The sequence below is a fragment of the Mastomys coucha genome, unplaced genomic scaffold (assembly GCF_008632895.1).
Source record: "Mastomys coucha isolate ucsf_1 unplaced genomic scaffold, UCSF_Mcou_1 pScaffold9, whole genome shotgun sequence".
Taxonomy (NCBI): Eukaryota; Metazoa; Chordata; class Mammalia; order Rodentia; family Muridae; genus Mastomys; species Mastomys coucha.
In genome coordinates, this window is record NW_022196915.1 from 27,312,092 (window position 1) to 27,330,644 (window position 18,553).

At 42.9% G+C, this 18,553-nt stretch overlaps 1 protein-coding gene across 3 annotated transcripts in view; it reads right to left on the minus strand.

Moving 5' to 3' along the window:
- Positions 1-18,553, minus strand: part of Sh2d4b (SH2 domain containing 4B) — an 81,886-nt gene that overhangs the window by 38,846 nt on the left and 24,487 nt on the right. For all 3 annotated transcript variants that reach the window (XM_031362835.1, XM_031362834.1, XM_031362832.1), the window contains 2 exons: positions 17,838-17,985; positions 5,235-5,382 (listed from right to left, as the gene is read on the minus strand). In XM_031362835.1, coding sequence (XP_031218695.1) covers positions 5,235-5,382; positions 17,838-17,985 — 296 coding nt within the window. The remainder of the gene's footprint in view (positions 1-5,234; positions 5,383-17,837; positions 17,986-18,553) is intronic.

Sequence of the window (18,553 nt, forward strand, 5' to 3'; positions counted from 1 at the left end):
TCGAGACAGAGTTTCTCTGTGTAGCTCTGGCTGTCCTGGAACTCACTCTGTAGACCAGGCTGGCCTCATGCTCAGAAATCCTCCTGCCTCTGCCTCCCAAGTGTTGGGATTAAAGGTGTGAGCTACCACTACCTGGCCAGCTTTTTATTTTTTATACAGAGATTCACTATGCAAGCTGAGCCTGTCTTTGAACTTGCTATGTAGGCCAGGCTAGCTTTGAACTTCCTCTGGGAATTTAGGCAGTATTCCATCATACCTGACACTAAGGATAGTATTGTGAATATGACAACACTGCCCAAATTGACATACAAAGGCAATCCAGTTCCTATCAAAATCCCAACTGCTCTCAATTCAGAAGTAGACCACCTGATCCTAAAATTTATATGTAAATAAAAGCATCCTAGAGTAATTAAAATAATCCAATAAAGAAGAACAGCAATGGATGTCTTATAATGCCCAGTTTCAAAGCTGACTGCCAGGTTCCTATCATTGTAAGACTGCTGCTGACATAAGAAGAGATAGATAAGCCAGCAGAACAGAGCTGAGCAGTCGGGGGCAGACACGGTTTGGGTAACTATTTCTACGGGAATGTCAAGGGCTTTGAAGAAATGACTTTCAACAAATGCCCTTCCAACAAATGACTTTGACAACTAAATCAATCAAGAATGTCATTTTGCACAAAAATTAACTTAAAACATAGCAGAAGCCTAAACATAAGAGTTAAAACTGTAAATCTCTTAAAATAGAGATGGATGTTAGTCACTGTCCTGAGAGTAAACAACTAGTTTCTTAGATGTTTCAAAAATCACGAGTGAGGAAAGAAAACAAAAAAGAATGAAAAAACAGGACTTCCCTCAACCAGGATCCATGCCTAACCTCTGGATATGGTCTGGTTGAGGGATAGAGCCGCGTACCCATCTTAAAACTTTTAACCCAGAATTGCTCCTGTCTAAAGGAAATGCAGGGACAAAGAATGGAACAGAGACTGAAGGAAAAGAGACTAACTGGGGATTCATCCCATATGCAGTCACCAAACCCAGACACTATTGCTGATGCCAAGAATTGCTTGATGACAGGAGCCTGATATAGCTGTCTAAGAGGCTTTGCCAGAGCCTGACCAATACAGATGTGGATGCTGGCAGCCAACCATTGGACTGAGCACGGGAACTCCAATGAAAGAGTTAGGGGAAGGACTGAAGAAGCTGAAGAGGTTTGTAACCCCATAGGAAGAATTGAAAATATACCTTCAAAAAACATGTGCATTTGTTACAAGAGTCAGGGCAGCCCCAACATAGAAATAACCCAAGGCTTATTATCCTTTAAGTGGCAAAAATGTGATATATGCATGGACTAGATTATCACACAGACATTAAAGAAGATGAGGTAGTGATAGATGCTTTCATGTGATAACGGACCTTCACACCTGCTAAGTTACAATCCACAAACCACAAGAAACTCAAGAAGAAGGAAGAACAAAGTGTGGAGATACTTCGATCCTTCTTAAAAGGGGGAACAAAATACCTATGGAAGGAGTTGCAGAGACAAACTGTGGAGCAGGGACTGAAGGACCAGTGACTGCTCCACCTGAGAATCCTTCCCATATTCAATCACCAAACCTAGACACTATTGTGGATGCCAGTAAGTTCTGGCTGACAGGAGCCTGATCTAGCTGTCTCCTGAGAGACTCTGACAGTACCCGACTAACACAGAAGTAGAGGCTCACAGCCATCCATTGAACTGAGTACAGGGTCCCCAATGAAGGAGCTAGAGAAAGGACCCAAGGAGCTGAAGGGTTTGCAGCCTCTTAGGACGAACAACAATATGAACTAACTAGTACCCTCAAAGCTCCCAGGGACTAAACCATCAACCAAAGAGCACACATGGTGGGACTCATGGCTCCAGCTGCATATGTAATAGGGAATGGCTTAAACAGTCATCAATAGGAGAGGCCCTTGGTCCTGTGAAGGTTCTATGCCCAAGTGCAGGGGAATGCCAGGGCCAGGAGGCGGGAGAGGGTGGGTTGGTGAGCAGGGGTAGTGGGGAGGGAACAGGGTTTGCTGTTTTTGGGGGGTTGTTTGTTTGTTTGTTTGTTTTTCCAGAGGGGAAAGTGGGAAAGGAGATATCATTTGAAATGTAAATAAAGAAAATATCTAATTTTAAAAAAAGTTGTCAGACATAAAGTAGGTGAGGTAATTATGGATGCTACCACATGAATGGACCTTCACACCTGCTAAGTTAAAAAAGTCAGGCATAAAGCCGGATGGTGGTGGCACACGCCTTTAGTCCCAGCACTTGGGAGGCAGAGGCAGGCAGATTTCTGAGTTCAAGGCCAGCCTGGTCTCCAGAGTGAGTTCCAGGATAGCCAGGGCTACACAGAGAAACCTTGTCTTGAAAAACCAAAAAAAAAATAATAATAAAAAAAAATAAAGAAGTCAGACATAGCTCTTGCTCTCTTTCTTCCCTCTCTGTCCCTTCTGTCTCTGTCTCTCTCTCCCCCTCCCCCCATTTTTCTCTGTCTCTACTACCCCTTCAACCACCCTCCCCATACCTTAAATAAACTCTATTCCATACTATATCCATAGTATGGCTGGTACCTCAGGGGGAAAGGATGCCTCAGCATGGGCCCACAGAGGCACCATACTCCCCACACCTCACCCCATCCCCAACACTCCCACCCACTTCCACCTACCTTCACCTCTTTATCACCCCCACTTGCCACCCTAAACCCACCCCACATTATACTGAGCCTCTAGCAAACATATTCTTTTTTTTTTTTAAGATTTTATTTATTATTAAAAGTAAGTACACTGTAGCTGTCTTTAGACACACCAGAAAAGGGTGGCAGATTTGATTATGGGTGGTTGCAAGCCACCAGTGGTTGCTGGGATTTGAACTCACAACCTTTGGAAGAGCAGTCCGTGCTCTTCCCCACTGAGACATCTTACCAGCCCCATAGCAAACATATTCTTGGCTTCCTTTTCTTTTTATAAAACACAGCAAAGAATGTTTACAATGTTGATCACTGATACTTTGACATTTGAGCCCTTGTTGATCCTAGAGGGCTGTCCCTCCCTCCCAGGCTCAGCCAACTACTAGAGTTACTAAAAGGCCTGCCTTTCATAAGAAAACAATCCAAACAAGAGCCACTGCCTCTAGTGAGGAGCATTTATACCTAGGCCAGCATCCATCTGCCCTAGTTATCCTAGAGGCCAGACACAGACAATTGGAGCTGGTACCTACACTCAACAGCCCCAAAAACCATTCACATCAGCCAATCCTAAGCCTGTCTGTCTTGCTTTTCCTGCAATCTCAAAAAATGTCCCTGCCTGGGTCTTCCCCTCATTCCTACACCATACTGATCCTGATGCTTCCTATGTGACCCTGTATTTTGTGTGACTCCTTGGTACCTATGCTCTCTGTAAGTATAGATGTCTTAAGAGTCATATCTCTGCTAATATGGCAACATACCTGGTCTCAGCAACTTCTGGGTGCCTATTAGTGTCACCCTTCCAACCTGGCTCCACCCTGTTTTGCCACTTGACTTCTTGAATCCGACAATCCTCAGGGTTTCCATATACAACATTTTTAGCCTACAATATCCCACCATTGCCACTGTGCCTTTGTGCATGCTGGCCTCCATCTAAAGTGCACTCTTTGGGACTGGAGAGGTGACTCAGAGGTTAAGATTGATTGCTGCTCTTGAAAAAGAACAGAGATCAGTTCCCATGTCAGAACATTCACAGCTACCTACAATTCCAGCTTCAGGGTATCTAACATCCTCTTTTGACCTCCATTGCTACCCATATGCATGTAAGCATACACGCAGAGAAACACACACACACACAAACACACACACATACACACACAAAAAAACATCCTGAGTTTTTGCCACCTATTCTTTGCTACCATTATTCCTAAGCCACCACCAGGTTCACTTCATACTACTCCTTTAGAGCCCACCAGGGCTTCCAACCTTGTGCCTAACATATTCTCCTTCAAAGCCCTTAGTCCCTATATCCAACTGCTCTAGTTGGAAGTACCTCCAAGATAAGGCTCTAAGTGTCCATATCTGAAATCACCAGAATATAGTGTGATGGTTTAAATGAGAATGGCCCCCATAGGCTCATATGTTTGAACATTTGGTTCCCAGTTAGTGTAACTGTTTGGGAAGGACTAGGAGGTGTGGTCTTGTTAGAGGAAATGTGTCACTGAGGTTGTGCTTTGGAATTTAAGAAATCCACTCCACTTGATACAGAGGTCTCCTGAGAGGCTCTGCCAGATCCTGACCAATACAGATGTGGATGACTGCAGCCAACTATCGGACTAAGCACAGGGACTCCAATGGAGAAGTTAGGGGAAGGACTGAAGGAGCTGAAGGAGCCTTATCTGGCATCAGTGGGCAGGAGGCCCTTGGTCCTGGGAAGGCTTGATGTCACAGTGTAGAGGAATGCTAGGGCAGTGAGGAGAGAGTGGATGGGTGGGTGGGGGAGCACCCTCATAGAAGCAGGGTAAGGGGGGATGGGATAGGAGGCTTGAAGGAGGGAAATAGGGAAAGGGGATAACATTTGAAATGTAAACAAATAAAATATCCAATTTTAAAAATGAAAAAAGAAAGAAATCTGCTTTAGGCCCAATGTGTCTGTCTGTCTCTTTCTGTCTCTGTCTGTCTGTCTGTCTGTCTGTGTCTCTGTCTCTCTCTCTCTCTTTCTCTGTCCCTCCCTCCCTCCCTCCCTCTCTCTGTCTTTGTCTCTCCATCTCTGTCTATCTCTCTTTCTCTCTGACTCTGTCTGACTGTCTTTGTGTCCTCCCACCTTCTGCCTGTTTCCTATAGGTCACAAAAAGCTCTCAGCTACTGCTCTATTACCATGCCTGTCTGCTTCCAGTCATGACAGTCATGAACTAACCCTCTGAAACTCTAGTGCTTTCTCTATAAGAGTTGCCTTGGTCATGGTGTCTCTTCTTGGCAACAGAACACTAATTCAGACAACAGCATAGAGTCAGGAAATTATTGGCAACTCAGTAAGTGTAATGTTTCATTCTTTAATGAAGACATCTCCAGGGCAGGCACATAAGCTCCTGAGTGTGAAGTTCTTATCCCAGCAGGGTCATGCACATTGGTCTAGCCTTGTGTGGTAAGGAAGGAGGCCAAAATGATGGCAAATCACATGCACAGTGGGAGGAGCTGGTGGGGAAAGTAGGACAGGCCTCCAGGATGAGGACACAGCTCAACTCACACTGTTCTTCCCATTCACGCTCCTCGTTCTCACTGGCTTGGCAGTGCAGCTGGGCCTGCTTCAGGGTCCAATAGAGTTCCTTCGCCCTCTGCTCCTCTTGGAGTCGAATTTGTTCTTCCCCTCGCCTCCTCTCTTCTTCCTCTTTCCTCTGAAACATTATTGAAACAGAATGGCATTAGAATGGGGAGCCATCTGTGAGATTAGAACAGGAATTACAGTGAGTCAAGCTGAGCTGCCTGGTATAAAGTGGCCAGCAGCGACTGTTCAACTCTTGATTGCTACAAAACTGAAATGTGACAGTCACACTGGGCATGAATCAAATGGATCAGTATATTGGCACAAATTTTATTTGCTGTTTTGCAGTACTGGGGATTGAACTTAGACTCTAGATCAGCAATTCTCAACCTTCCAAATGCTCCAACCCTTTAATACAATTCCTTATGTCATAGTGACCTTCGAACCATAAAATTAGTTTCATTGCTACTTCATAACTATAATTTTGCTTCTGTTGTTAATTGTAATGTAAATACCTATGTTTTCCTATAGTCTTAGGTGACCCCTGTGAAAGGGTCATTTGACTTCTAAAGGGCTCAAGACCTACAGGTTCAGAACCAACCCTCACTCGAAAGCCTCATGCTAGGCAACTGCCCATCACTGTGACATTCAGCCCAGCAATGTTTAAACTCTAAGGCTTTCTACAAAGCTAAGAGGACTCGGCTATCCTCAGACTTGCTTCCGTTAGAGGCCAAGAAAGCATACAAATAAAGAGGGCTGAACCTGGTCTTTCTAAAACCTGTCCATCTGGACGCAGGGTGGTGACTTGAACAATCTGGATACAGTATTAACAAGACCACAGGTCTTTCACCTCTACTTATCGCTACTGTTTGTCCATTTAATTAACCTACTAGGATGTGTGGCCAAGGCTAACTTGGTAGAGCTGCCAAGTTCAAGGCTCTGATCTTAATAATTCTGAAAATAGTAGTACTTAGTGAATTGAAGTGAACAAAATTTATAATTGTGTGTGAATTGTTATTAAATATATTGTGGAAAGATATAAACATGTATACTGTGTTTCTGGCATAGCTTATTAATGATAAGTTGACCAGGAACTCCAGGATTCATTTTGTAGAGTTACCCTAGCCTGGAGCCCAGTGGCTGAGCCCCAGTTCCCAGCAGGAAGTCTGATAAGCAGACACATCCTGCTGGCCAATATAGTATTTTTTTCACAAGTTTACAAGAGAATCAATCAGTTGCTGGGACAGAGCTAGCAAGCTGGGTTTAGGGGGCTCTAGTTGATAGTAAAGACAACAGCCTGAAAAACTACTAATCACCTTCCCTGTACACCCTGGAAGCAACCCTAGCGACCTTCCCACTGCTCCGGGTTCAGACCTTTACTTAATATATTTCTTTCCTACTCATCTCTCTCTATTCTGCCTGATGGCTCAGGCTCTTCCTTTGTTACTTCCTATTTCCTTCTGGACAGGATATTTTTTCATCTCACCCCACCCATCTTGTCCATGTGGTTTATACATTTTTCTAGCTTTCAGTACTATTTTAATGAAGAAAAAAAGAAAGGCAACGTAACTGTAAATTCTTAATTCTGTATTTTTAAAAATGATATTTTGGAGCTAGAGAAATGGCTCAGCAGCTAAGAGAACTAGCTGTTCTTCCAGAAGACTGTAGTTCAATTCCCAGCACCCAAATTGCAGCTCACAACAGTCTTGAACTCCAGCTCCAAGGAATCTGATGCCCTCTTCTGGCTCCCATGGACACTATATGTGCATGGTACACAGACACACATGCAGGCAAAACACCCGTATAAAGTAAAAACTAAAATGAAAATAAAAATAACAACGACATTTTGTTGTTGCTGTTGCTCTGAAGTGGTTGAGGACTTTTCTTCAACTCAATGATCAATTTGTGTTTCTAAAAATATTAAGACTCATTCTCTAAGAATTAGAGACTACAGGCTAAAGAAGTTATGTGGCTTTATTAAATCATTACTAAGTCCTTACTGAGCACGTGTGACACTCTCAGGCCTACTGTGGTGAAGTGTGAGAGCTGGAGTCCTCACTCACTCGGAGCTTGCCCCCTGATGGTGAGAACACTAAACAAACAAGTTAAAGTCCAAGAAATTGCACAAAAGAATGACCAGTGTGTATAGCAGTGTCTGGGAGGCTACCACAGACTATGTGACCTATGGTATGAAGATCTGTCACAGGAGATGGCATGTAATCTGACACCCAAGTCACAAGCAAAACACAGCCAAGTGCGTACAGCAGAAAAAATGTTCAGACATCAGAACCACATATGCAAAAGCCCAGGTGTCGCAATAAATGCCAGCCTATTTGTGTACAAAGTTACTCTCTGTGGCTAGAGTGAAAAAGTCAGAATTCCAATGTCTATGTGTTTGAGAAGCCTTCTGACACCCAAGAGGCCTACCGTAAGTAATAAAATGCTGAGATTAAGGGAGCATGGGGCTTAAGGGCAAAGCTCAAATATGCATATTAACTGGGGAGGGGGGCGGCTAGGGGTGGGAGTAAGCGGCATTTTGATGGATGGAACCTAGTGGTGTGACTGAAAGGTTAAGACTAATAAAGAAAGTGAAGATTAAGATAGTAACCTAGAAGGAAGGATGACTGTGAACAACCAGGAAGAGGGAGCATTTAAGGCAGAGAGCAGTGAGCTGAAATGAAGCCTACTGAGATGTCACAAAGATAAGAAAGCTCCCAGGGACGGCTGGGTGTAGTCATTGGAAGAGACTAGAGATTGTGACAAGAGCAGCCTTCAGAGAACAGAGGGATAGTTATCTAGATACCACTGAGAGAAAGGAGAGGACCACAGACAGCCCATCAGGACATCCAAGATGAGAGAAATGTGGGCTTAAGGTAGAGAACAGGATGGCATCTCAGCTCTTCGGCTCAGATCCCTCAAAGATAGACATAGAAAGGGTAGGTTAGATATATGGCTTCGACATGGCGAATTTTAAAGCAGTTCCTGACTGGTGTAAAATCCAAAGCCGTGTCTCCAGTTCTAAGGCATGTTTTGACTGATGCTGGCACAGCCCTTCATATTTTACCTAATATATTTTGTTTTCTTCCTCTAGGGCTCCCTAATCTCTGACCATAACCACTGAGTCACTCAGAACACAAGACAATAGCCAAAGCGTACTACCGCAGACACTTCAAATCTATCACCTACCCACAGGGGTCTTCCAGGAGGTTAGTTGACTCCTGTCAGAGCCAAGAGTCTCATATATAAACTATATTAATTCACCATTACAAAGCACACTGGCTGTATGTCTTAAACAAGAGAGTGCTTCCTCACAGTTCTAGAGGTGGCACCTCCTCACACAGGTCAGCAGGGTTGATTCATTCTGAAGCTTCTCCTTGGCCTGAATGTGACCACCTCCCTGCTGCATCACACTGTGTCCAATTTATTCTCCTTAGAAGGACACTAGTCATATTGTATTCAGGACCAACCAACACTAAAGATTGCTTGTAAGGATCTTACCTTCAAATACAGTTATGTGATAAAGTACTGGAAATTTCAGACTTCAACACAGATGAAAATGTGTGGCGAGCAGGAGTGGGGAGGAGGTGTCGAGGTAGCGTTGACAATTGAGTTGGGTCAAATGGTCTGGACTGGTGTGTGATAAATAAGCTGATTTCTCCACTTCAAATTACAAGGTGAAGTTTCTCCAGCACCCAGCTGTGGGTGACAGGAGGCAGAATGTTTAACCACAGTGTCATTGTTCAGCTGTTCCTCCTCTTGAGAGTGGGACACTGCCCAGGGAGCCAATGGCCTGCAACAACCTCCCTTCTTAAAGGGAAACGTCTGGTCATTTACTGTGACAAAGGCAAATCTCCTCACAAAGATGTGGACAACAAAAGAAAACAGTCTGTAGCTACAAATCCACAAAATTGCATTTTTTTTCTCCTCAAGGACTCACTAAAATGGCTCAACTCTCACAGCAAAAAATTACCTAAGCATTCTCATTGTTGTGGCAAGCACCTGAACTGTTGGGTCAGTCTGAGATCACTGAAGCAGCCAAAGGCCAACCCAGCCAAGAAGCAGCTACACAAATACATTCCACCCAGGAAGGACACAGCCCTGTGCTGGCTGCTCAAGGCCCTTTGAGATTTTTCAACCCCCCTTTCCTGATCATTCATCAGTAGCACACACTGCTGAGACTTGGGTCTCCCTAATGCCAACAGAAGATGTCAAGAGACGAATGCTTTTTTCGGGAAGGCATCAACATGTTGACTGCATTCTTATTCCTACAGTGCCACTGTGCCCTGTGAGATGCTACATTCCACAACAACAAGGCTGGAATTGTGTTGTTCATTCCTCCATTTCCAAGTCACAGGGCAGAGCCGGGCAGACAGTGGGTGCTTCCTAAATGCTAATAGATTAATGAATAATAGTAAAGACAACAGAGATTATGATGATCCATGAGAGGGAGAGGGTGAGGCAAGCCATGTTGTCCTTATTCCTGACAGCCTATCAAGTTCTTAAAGTTTTATTTATTTGTATTTTATGTATGTGAGTATTTTGTGTATCTTTGCCTCACTTGGGATCAGTGCCTGAGGAAGTCAGAAGAGGGTGTTGGATCTCCTGGAACTATAGTTACAGATGGTTGTTAGCTACTGCATGTGTGCTAGAAATCAAACTCCAATCCTCTGGAAGAGCAGACAGTGTTATTTGGGGCAGGGGAGGGAGGCAGGGATGAAATAGCGGTTCTCTGTATGTACTGGCTGGTTTTGTGTGTCAACTTGACACAGGCTGGAGTTATCACAGAGAAGGGAGCTTCATTTGGGGAAGTGCCTCCATGAGATCCAGCTGTGAGGCATTTTCTCAATTAGTGATCAAGGGGGTAGGGCCCCTTGTGGGTGGTGCCATCCCTAGGCTGGAAGTGTTGGGTTCTATAAGAGAGCAGGCTGAGCAAGCCAGGAGAAGCAAGCCAGTAAGGAACCTCTCTTCATGGCCTCTACGTTAGCTCCTGCTTCCTGACTTGCTTGAGTTCCAGTCCTGACTTCCTCTGGTGATCAAGCAGCAATGTGGAAGTAAGCTGAATAAACCCTTTACTCCCCAACTTGCTTCTTGGTCATGATGTTTGTGCAGGAATAGAAACCCTGACTAATACACTGTATGTCCCTGGCTATTCTAGAACTCGTTCTATAGACCAGGCTGGCCTCAAGCTCAACAAGATCAGCCTGCTTTGTGCAGAGTGCGAGGATTAAAAGTATGGGCCACCACAACCCACCTATAGCCAGTGTTCTTAATCACTGAACCAAATCTCTAGCCCTGAAGCCACAATTTTCAAGAGAAAAAAGAAATAAGATATGGAAAGTTAGACCACCATTTACTATCTTATTGGGATCAAGACCCTGGTGTTTGGCAAGGATGTCATCCAGCCACTAAAATGAACTCTAACCTAAAAGTAAAGGGCCAAGGGAAGGAAAACAGAGTGGCCTCAAATCAGGAAAATGGAATTGGCAAGGAACTTGGAAGTTAAGAAGGAAAGGGAAGGGGCCAGAGAAAGAGAGCATAATTCTCCGTGAGCCTTCTGTGATTTTGAGTAGGAGAAGCATACAGACGTGGCCTTACAAGTAAGAAGAGAATAGCAAGCTACAAATAGCATCCAGCCTCAGTATCCCCCTTTTTCTAAAGAACCACTTTTACATGCATGTACATTGCCTTCTCAAGGCATCAGTACATGAGATAAGGATTGGTTTGGGTTTTGTATTTTTTTTATGGGTGTTTCCCCCTTTATTTGTATAACTATTTTGCCTGTATGTAAACCTGTGTCCCACATGCATGGCACCATCCACAGAGGTCATAGGATCCCCAAGAACTGGAGTTATGAACTGTTGTAGCCTCTGTGTGGGTACTGGGGTCTCTGGAAGAACAGTCAGTGCTCTTAAACTCCCAACCATCTCTTCAGCCCCTAAGAGAATGGCTTTTTACTCCATGAGGTCTTTGTTTATTGCCAGGTACTAGGATTTGAAAGCAGGGCTATGGGCATGTTTGGTGAGTATTCTACCACTGAGATACAGCTGAAGTCTTTTTGAGAAGCCGGAAAGCCTTTTTAAAACAGATAACCGATTTGTACTATGTTCTATGCTGGCCTTCCATTGCAACTGCACACAAAGATTCTGAGGTTCACATTTCCCCATTTTCTAAAGTAAATTTTCAGCGTTGTCTTTTCAACAACCTAGACAATTACAAGAAGCTGCCTACACCCCCAAAGCACACCATCCCAAGCAAGCACCCCCTCCCTCAACCACTAGCTTCTCAGATTCTCTCATTTCAATCCACTCTCTTCTTCAGAACCAAAGCCTCTCCATGGCTGACACATCCCCCTCCATGTTCATTCCTTCCAAGTCTGCACCTGTAGCCAACTTCCACTGTAGGAAGTTGCTACTGCCTGTGACAAAGTCCTTGCCCTTGCTCATTGCTTCTTTTCATTCTAACTCCACCATATCCTGTTAATGATGCCACCACCATTCTTTTCTGCCCAAGAGTCACAGCCTATCTCAACTTCACATCCTAACTATTGCAACTGACCTCTTTTCCTGAAGCTCTAACTGGAATTATACTGTCACTAGTATCCTAAAACTAACCCAGCCATGCCCTTATATACCAAGGCTTCCCTTTTGCACATATTTTTAAAAGTAGCGTTCCAAGACTCTCCAACCTATCCTTTTGAGCAGATTGTGTTTTAGTATTTTCTAGGTTTTTCTTGTTGAATCAGGGTATTTTCAACTTCAGTTAAGATAAAATAAAGAGTAAACATCTTTGGACATCTTTCCTGTATGTACAAGGTACTTGGGTGTATTCTGCCTATTATCCCTTTTCAGCACAGCCTGCAAAAGGACCAAGCTTCTACTTACACCTCTTGTAGTGCTCATTCTGGGGAGTTGCTCAAAATAGTCCTATACCCTAGGTTACCCTGTTAAAAGCAAGCCCATGTGACTATGTGGAGGGTAGTAAAGCAGCCAGCACATACCAAATTCCTGGTTCTGACAGGCCATCCCAGGGAATAAGCCCAGCCAAGGGACCAACCTCAGCTGATACTGTGCGGTACAGAATTGCTGTCGAGCTAAGCCGTGCCTGAATTATTAACCTACAGAATCCCAAGTGAATAAAGTGGTGGTTGTGTTAAGCCGCTTGTTTTCTGGTAGATTATTCTGCAGCAGTAGAGAGGCCAAACAAGGGATTTATGTATCAGGTTAGATTGACTTGGATTATTTTTTATCATACCTGTTGATGTTAAGATTCCAACATTCAGAGATTCTTGAATATAGGAATGCAATAACCACTTTAATTTTGTTTTTCTTTCCTGGGGACTCAAGTACAAGTTGGATTTGGGAAAGTGATGAAGGAGGAGTAAACTCCTTTTTCTCAAAAAACTTGCAATACCTAGAGGACTCGAATAAGACACAGCAGTACTTTCACGAGTCTGGTTTGAGCAAGGGTAGAGAACAGAGAGGGCCAGAAGTTGTCTGTTGTTGGAAGAGATATGCCCATGATGGGTGGGCCCAAAATAAGCTCAAAAGAATAGGTTGGAGAGTAGACCAAGCTACCTAGAGCCCATCTCCTATGTCTCGCATTTCTGGAGCTTCTCAAAGTGAAGCCATGCTAAACCAGGGTGCCTACTTGTATTAAAGTTTAAACATACATATTTAACATCTTCAATTTTAAACCAATGATATATACATCAAAACTAGAATCTTCTTTGAAAAAGACACCAGACACCTATGTTTGAGTCCTTGTGTATGGGGGAGAGGGCCTGCAGGCCTGGTCAAATGGCCTCCCTGACACCACTGTGAGCCCTGGCAGAGTGCCTCACAGCATTCACCCTTTCATCAACGAGGCTTTCAAGGAGACCATCAACCAGAGAATCTCTACCAAGAACACGACCCCTCTGTGATCACCCTGTGTGTGCAGTGAACTCAAGGCCTAGCTCTTCCTTACCTCACTCCAAGCCCCATGTATGGAGAAAAGAGGCCAAAATACAGTCTATAATGATCACTGCTGGAGATACAGAAAGGAAATACATTTCTTCCCCAGTCAACTTAAAGTTAAATCATATATAAACCTCAGTAGTATAAACCTCTGTGCACACTTGGATTGCATAGGTGTAAAGTGGGGGTTGCAGGCACCAGATGTATGACAGCTCCAAGGTATCGTTGAGGAGAAGGTTTTTTTTGGTTTTTTTGTTTGTTTGTTTTTCGAGACAGGGTTTCTCTGTGTATAGCCCCGGCTGTCCTGGAACTCACTCTGTAGACCAGGCTGGCCTCGAACTCAGAAATCCGCCTGCCTCTGCCTCCCAAGTGCTGGGATTAAAGGCGTGCGCCACCACTGCCCGGCTAGGAGAAAATTTTTATTATAGATATGAGGTACAGTACAGCTAGAGGCAGAGAAAAGGTATTCAATGAACATGGCCAGCAGAATGGACTGGGCCGTGGGCAGGGTGGGGGACCAGGAAAGAGGGGCAAGAGAGCACAAGGCTGAAAGAGCAGGTTATATAGGAGTGAGAAGCCAGGGGAAGAAAAGCCCATGAGCTGAAGAAACTTAAGGTAGGGCAGGGTGAGAAATGCTGAGAAGAGCCACAGATACTGAGGGACCCTGGAGGCCAGCACACACTTTGGTATGCTAAAAGGCAGCACAATTAGCTATTTGTCTTGAGTTTCTTTTGGACCTGATAGATAGGACATGCCTTAAAGATTTACTCTTAACTGAAGTAGGTATAGTAACAATTGAAGGGCAGTGTCCTTACGCAAAGGAGGTGCATGCAAAAGAACTTAGAGCCTTATCAAGCCACCAGGAAAACTCAAACCTTCACTGTCTTTAAAAATTACGTCTTCTTGGAATATAGCCACATGAATATTGTTGACAGTGACTTGAACTACAGTGTAAACTGAGTAGCGTGACATAGATGATATGGCTCCTATAGTCTAAAACTATTACCTAGCAATATTAAGAAAGTTCTTAGCTGATACTTGGGCTAGAGTGTTATCTACATGACCTTTTTAAAAGTTGTTTAGGGGGCTGGAGAGATGGCTCAGTAGTTAAGAACACTGACTGCTCTTCCAAAGGTCCTGAGTTCAAATCCCAGCAACCACATGATGGCTCACAGGTACAGTGTACTTATATATAATAAATAAATAAATCTTTTGTAAAAAATGTTTAACAAATCAATGACAAAAAGACAAACAAGTGTACATATAAATATATTTCTCTGTATATATGCATGTGCACAAGTATGTGTCTATATGAATATGTGTATACATATGTATACAGACATGTACAGATGCATGTGTAAAGACATGCATATATGCATGTATATATCCATATGTATGTATATGTATGAAAGAAACAGTAAGTTTTGGCAAATGTTATTAATAAATTTAAGTGAAAAATGTATAAATATTTATTTTTTCTCCAATCTTTCTGCATTTTTAAATTGTTTATTGTTATAAAATATTACTTCATTTAAAAACTTTAAAAAAATATTCTCAAAAATATAACTCACAGCAAACTTAACAGTAACTGAAATAGATTTAAGTACACTATTTGGGCCCATGTGGTAGCATACATTTGTAATTCCAATACTCAAGAGGCAGGTATGAGAAGTTTGGCATGTATTTAAGGCCAGCTAAGACTACATACAGAGATGCTGCATTAGAAAATATGTATGTATGTATGTATCTATGTATGTATGTGTGTTTATGTTTATACATATACAATGAGGTAACCTCATTCAAAACAGCAAAAGTGTATTCAGCCTATGGTTCAGTGAAAAAGAAAGTATAGGATACTCAAAAATTTTACCAGGGTCCAGAAAAGATCACAGGTTACTGAAGTTACTGAGACTGTTTGGGTCTATGAAACCATTCATTTTTACAAATTTGTAGTTAAAGTTAATACAGAAGAAAGCAACTTTGGATCACAAAAGACACAGCACATTCCAGAAGAAGACTCCAAGATTCAGTATTTTTAAAAATGTCCACTTTCCATAAACACATCTACCACTTAATGCAACCCCAGTAAAAATCACCATGGATCATTATTTGAGGGGAAGAATGGTAAGAAAGGTATTCAAAAGTTCAGTTGGTAGAAAAAACTAGATGAGGTTATTAGCCAAAGACATTTTGCAAATGAAAAATAATGGTTTTCTTACCTAAATATATGTTTAAAATATATTTCAAAGCTATGATAATTAAGCAATTAGTCTAGGTGGGAATAATAAATCACAAAGAAAAAAATTAAGAGATCTAGGGGCAAGTCCGGTCAAGACAGCAGACAAATGGAAAGGAAGAGACCCAGCCACATGCTGTAACACAGAGCTGGAAAATAAACGTCAGAGCACAATACTACACACCTCTCTCAAAATGAAGGAGCATTCCACACAGAGAAACAAAGGCGTGAAACATATAAAAACAAATACAGTTAAGCCTTCTAGGCTTAAAGCCCAGATAAAGAAGATTGGTGAACTCGACTCAGGAACGCTTTGAGCTTCCATACATGTGAAAACACAATAACCAAAACTAAGAAGAGCAAGGATAGCTGAAGAAACTATCTCCACATCTGCTTGAAGTAATCGCTGCGAAAGAACAGGCTTTAAAAGGCCCAGACGCTACGAAGACACTGACAAGTGGAATTCAAAGCTGAACTCCTTCCAAAGCTGTACATGGAAAGACTAGACCAAGCTCCAGCTTAGCTTCCAGCTTGGAAGACCCCCTCCCAGGCATGAATCCAGACCAAAGGGCAATGTGATCTAGCCTGCACTTGACCAGGCTGTATGTTCTCAGAGCACTCCCTAAGGAACTTACCTTTGTGATGCTATCTCTTCTATCCCAGAAGCATGTGTCTAGAGGCCCTGAGAGCTGTTCTTTGCACTGTAACCACCAGGGGAGGGTCCTCCCCCACCTACTAAGGGAGGACAGATCCTCCACTTCACTGCTTGGCCAAAGGAATGCAGCATCAAGTTAGATGCTGACACTGACTGGCTTCTCCTTCTACCTTCTTCCCTTCTCTAAGTGCTGAGGGCAGGTTCCCCCCTGCCCTGTCCTGCAGTGCTCACTCCCATAAATCACCTCTGCAGACACTGTGAGGAAGTTTAGCTCCCTCTCCTACTTTCAGTAGTTACCAAAAACAAACATGTTTTTTGTGTTAAGTTTTGCTTTTGGCAGATGTTGATTACGAAGCCCAAGGCCCTGTACATACTGTATTCTCAGCCCCAAACTCTGTTTTCTTTCCTTGACTAATGTCCAGCTATGTTTTAATTTCAACAAAACAGTTTACAAAACAGTACAATGTGGGAACTGAATATGATTTTTTTCTACTTATCTGTATTCTTTGTTTTCTGTTAAATAAATGTATTCCACCCATATTACTACAATAACAGAAAGATGTTTTCAGGTGACTTAAGCTCCCTACCTGTTGTAGTTTCTGTTCTGTTGCTGTGATAAAATACTCTGACAAAAGCAACTCAGGGGAAAGGAGTTATTTTAGTTCATAACTGTAGGTTGCAGTCCATCATTGTTGTGAAGTCAAGGCAGCAGGAACTTGAAACCCATATCGAGTCAAGCACAGAGAGAAAATGAATGTGTGTGTGCTTGCACTCAGCTAACCCCCTCGTTTATATAGTCCAGGGTCCAAGAAACTTCATCCATCAATTAATGTGATCAAGATAATGCTGCACAGACTGGCCCATGGGTCAGCTAATTTAGGCAACTCCTCGTGAAGACTCCTTTTGGGGAGGGGGGGTGTTTTCTAGATTATGTCAAGATGACAGCTAAAACTGACCATCACATTAGCAGAAAGCAGTGAAACTTATTTACCAATTCCAAGATCTTCTAGATTTAGCTAACACCACCAAATTATCAGCCATTCCTAGGCCAGAAAAATACTTAGGTCCTCTCCCCAAATTTCCTTAAAAATAAAAGTATTCCTGGACATGCTGGCACAGATCTTTAGTCACAGGACATGAGGGGAAGAGGTAAATGACTCTCTGGCCAGAACTACATAGTGAGACCCTGGCCAAAATAAGAAAAGCAAGAGGAGAGAGAGAATAAGAGAGAGAGAGAGAGAGAGAGAGAGAGAGAGAGAGAGAGAGAGAGGGGAAGAAAAAAGAAAGAAAACCCCTGAAATAGTCTATTCTTTTTACTACTTTAACAAAAACAAGGTGATTCCTTAGAGAAGTTTAGCAAGCAGCTCGGGGTCACAAACAGTCAGTAGTTGAGCTGGAAGTGAGTTCCAGGTGATCTGACTAGAAATTCGTTCCTGGGGCCTCATTTCACAGCATTCTCAGTTTGGCACAGCGAAGCCCAATATTCTGTTCTTGACTCTGTACTCAACCACCATTATATGTGGCCTTGGCAATTTCCTTTCCTTATGTGGCCCTCACTTCCTTCATCTATGCAACAAAAAGAAGATGGGCCTAACGTGTGTCAAGTTCCTTCCCGCACAGGCACGCCAGATTTCTGTCTCATAACACGTCCAAGACAAATCAATGGCCAAGAACAGACTCAAACGAGAGAGTGGCTACACTGAGCTTGGAGGCAAGTGCAAGTGCCCCTCATGCACACCCACCTTGAATTCCTCATGTATACGTTCCTCCAGGATTTTAGCAGCCTTGCGGTCCTCCATCTCCACTTTCCACTTCTCTGCCAGAATCCGAGCTTTTTCATTGGCCAAGGCATCGCGGAATTTCTTGGTGATCTCTGCTTCCTTCTGTCTCCTTTCAAGAGAGCAGCAGCAGGGGTAAATTTGGTGAAAAACTAGAAGATGACTACTCAATGCAACTTCAAACAAAAGCAACAAGCAGGATTCCTTTGGTGCACAGAACAGCAAAGACAAAGATGAACAGAACTCAATATGGTAAAGGAGGGGAGAGACACTCTTGTAGGGAATCGTCAAACAGCAGCCCCATTCTGGAAGCCGAAAAACAAGACACCAAAGTTCCGTTTATTACTCAAGTAGAAGGTGTATATAGTAGTGCTCAGCAGAGGTTTATAAAAGAAATGACATGCAACTTAAATGTCTATCAAAAACACAAATAGGATGCACTCCTGTGTAACAGAGTGCTACATGAGAATCTTCAACGGCACCGAGATTTGAACTGATAGGATTTGGCAAGGTATAAATAAAGTCATTTTTGCCTCCTTTTCTTTTTTAAACTTTTATTGCATTATGATGAGAAAAAGTTACATGACTTCAATTTATCTGAATTTGTTAACGTTTAAAAACTTATTTCAATTAAATATAATTGAATCACATTCTTGTTTCCCTTTTGTACCACTGCTCCT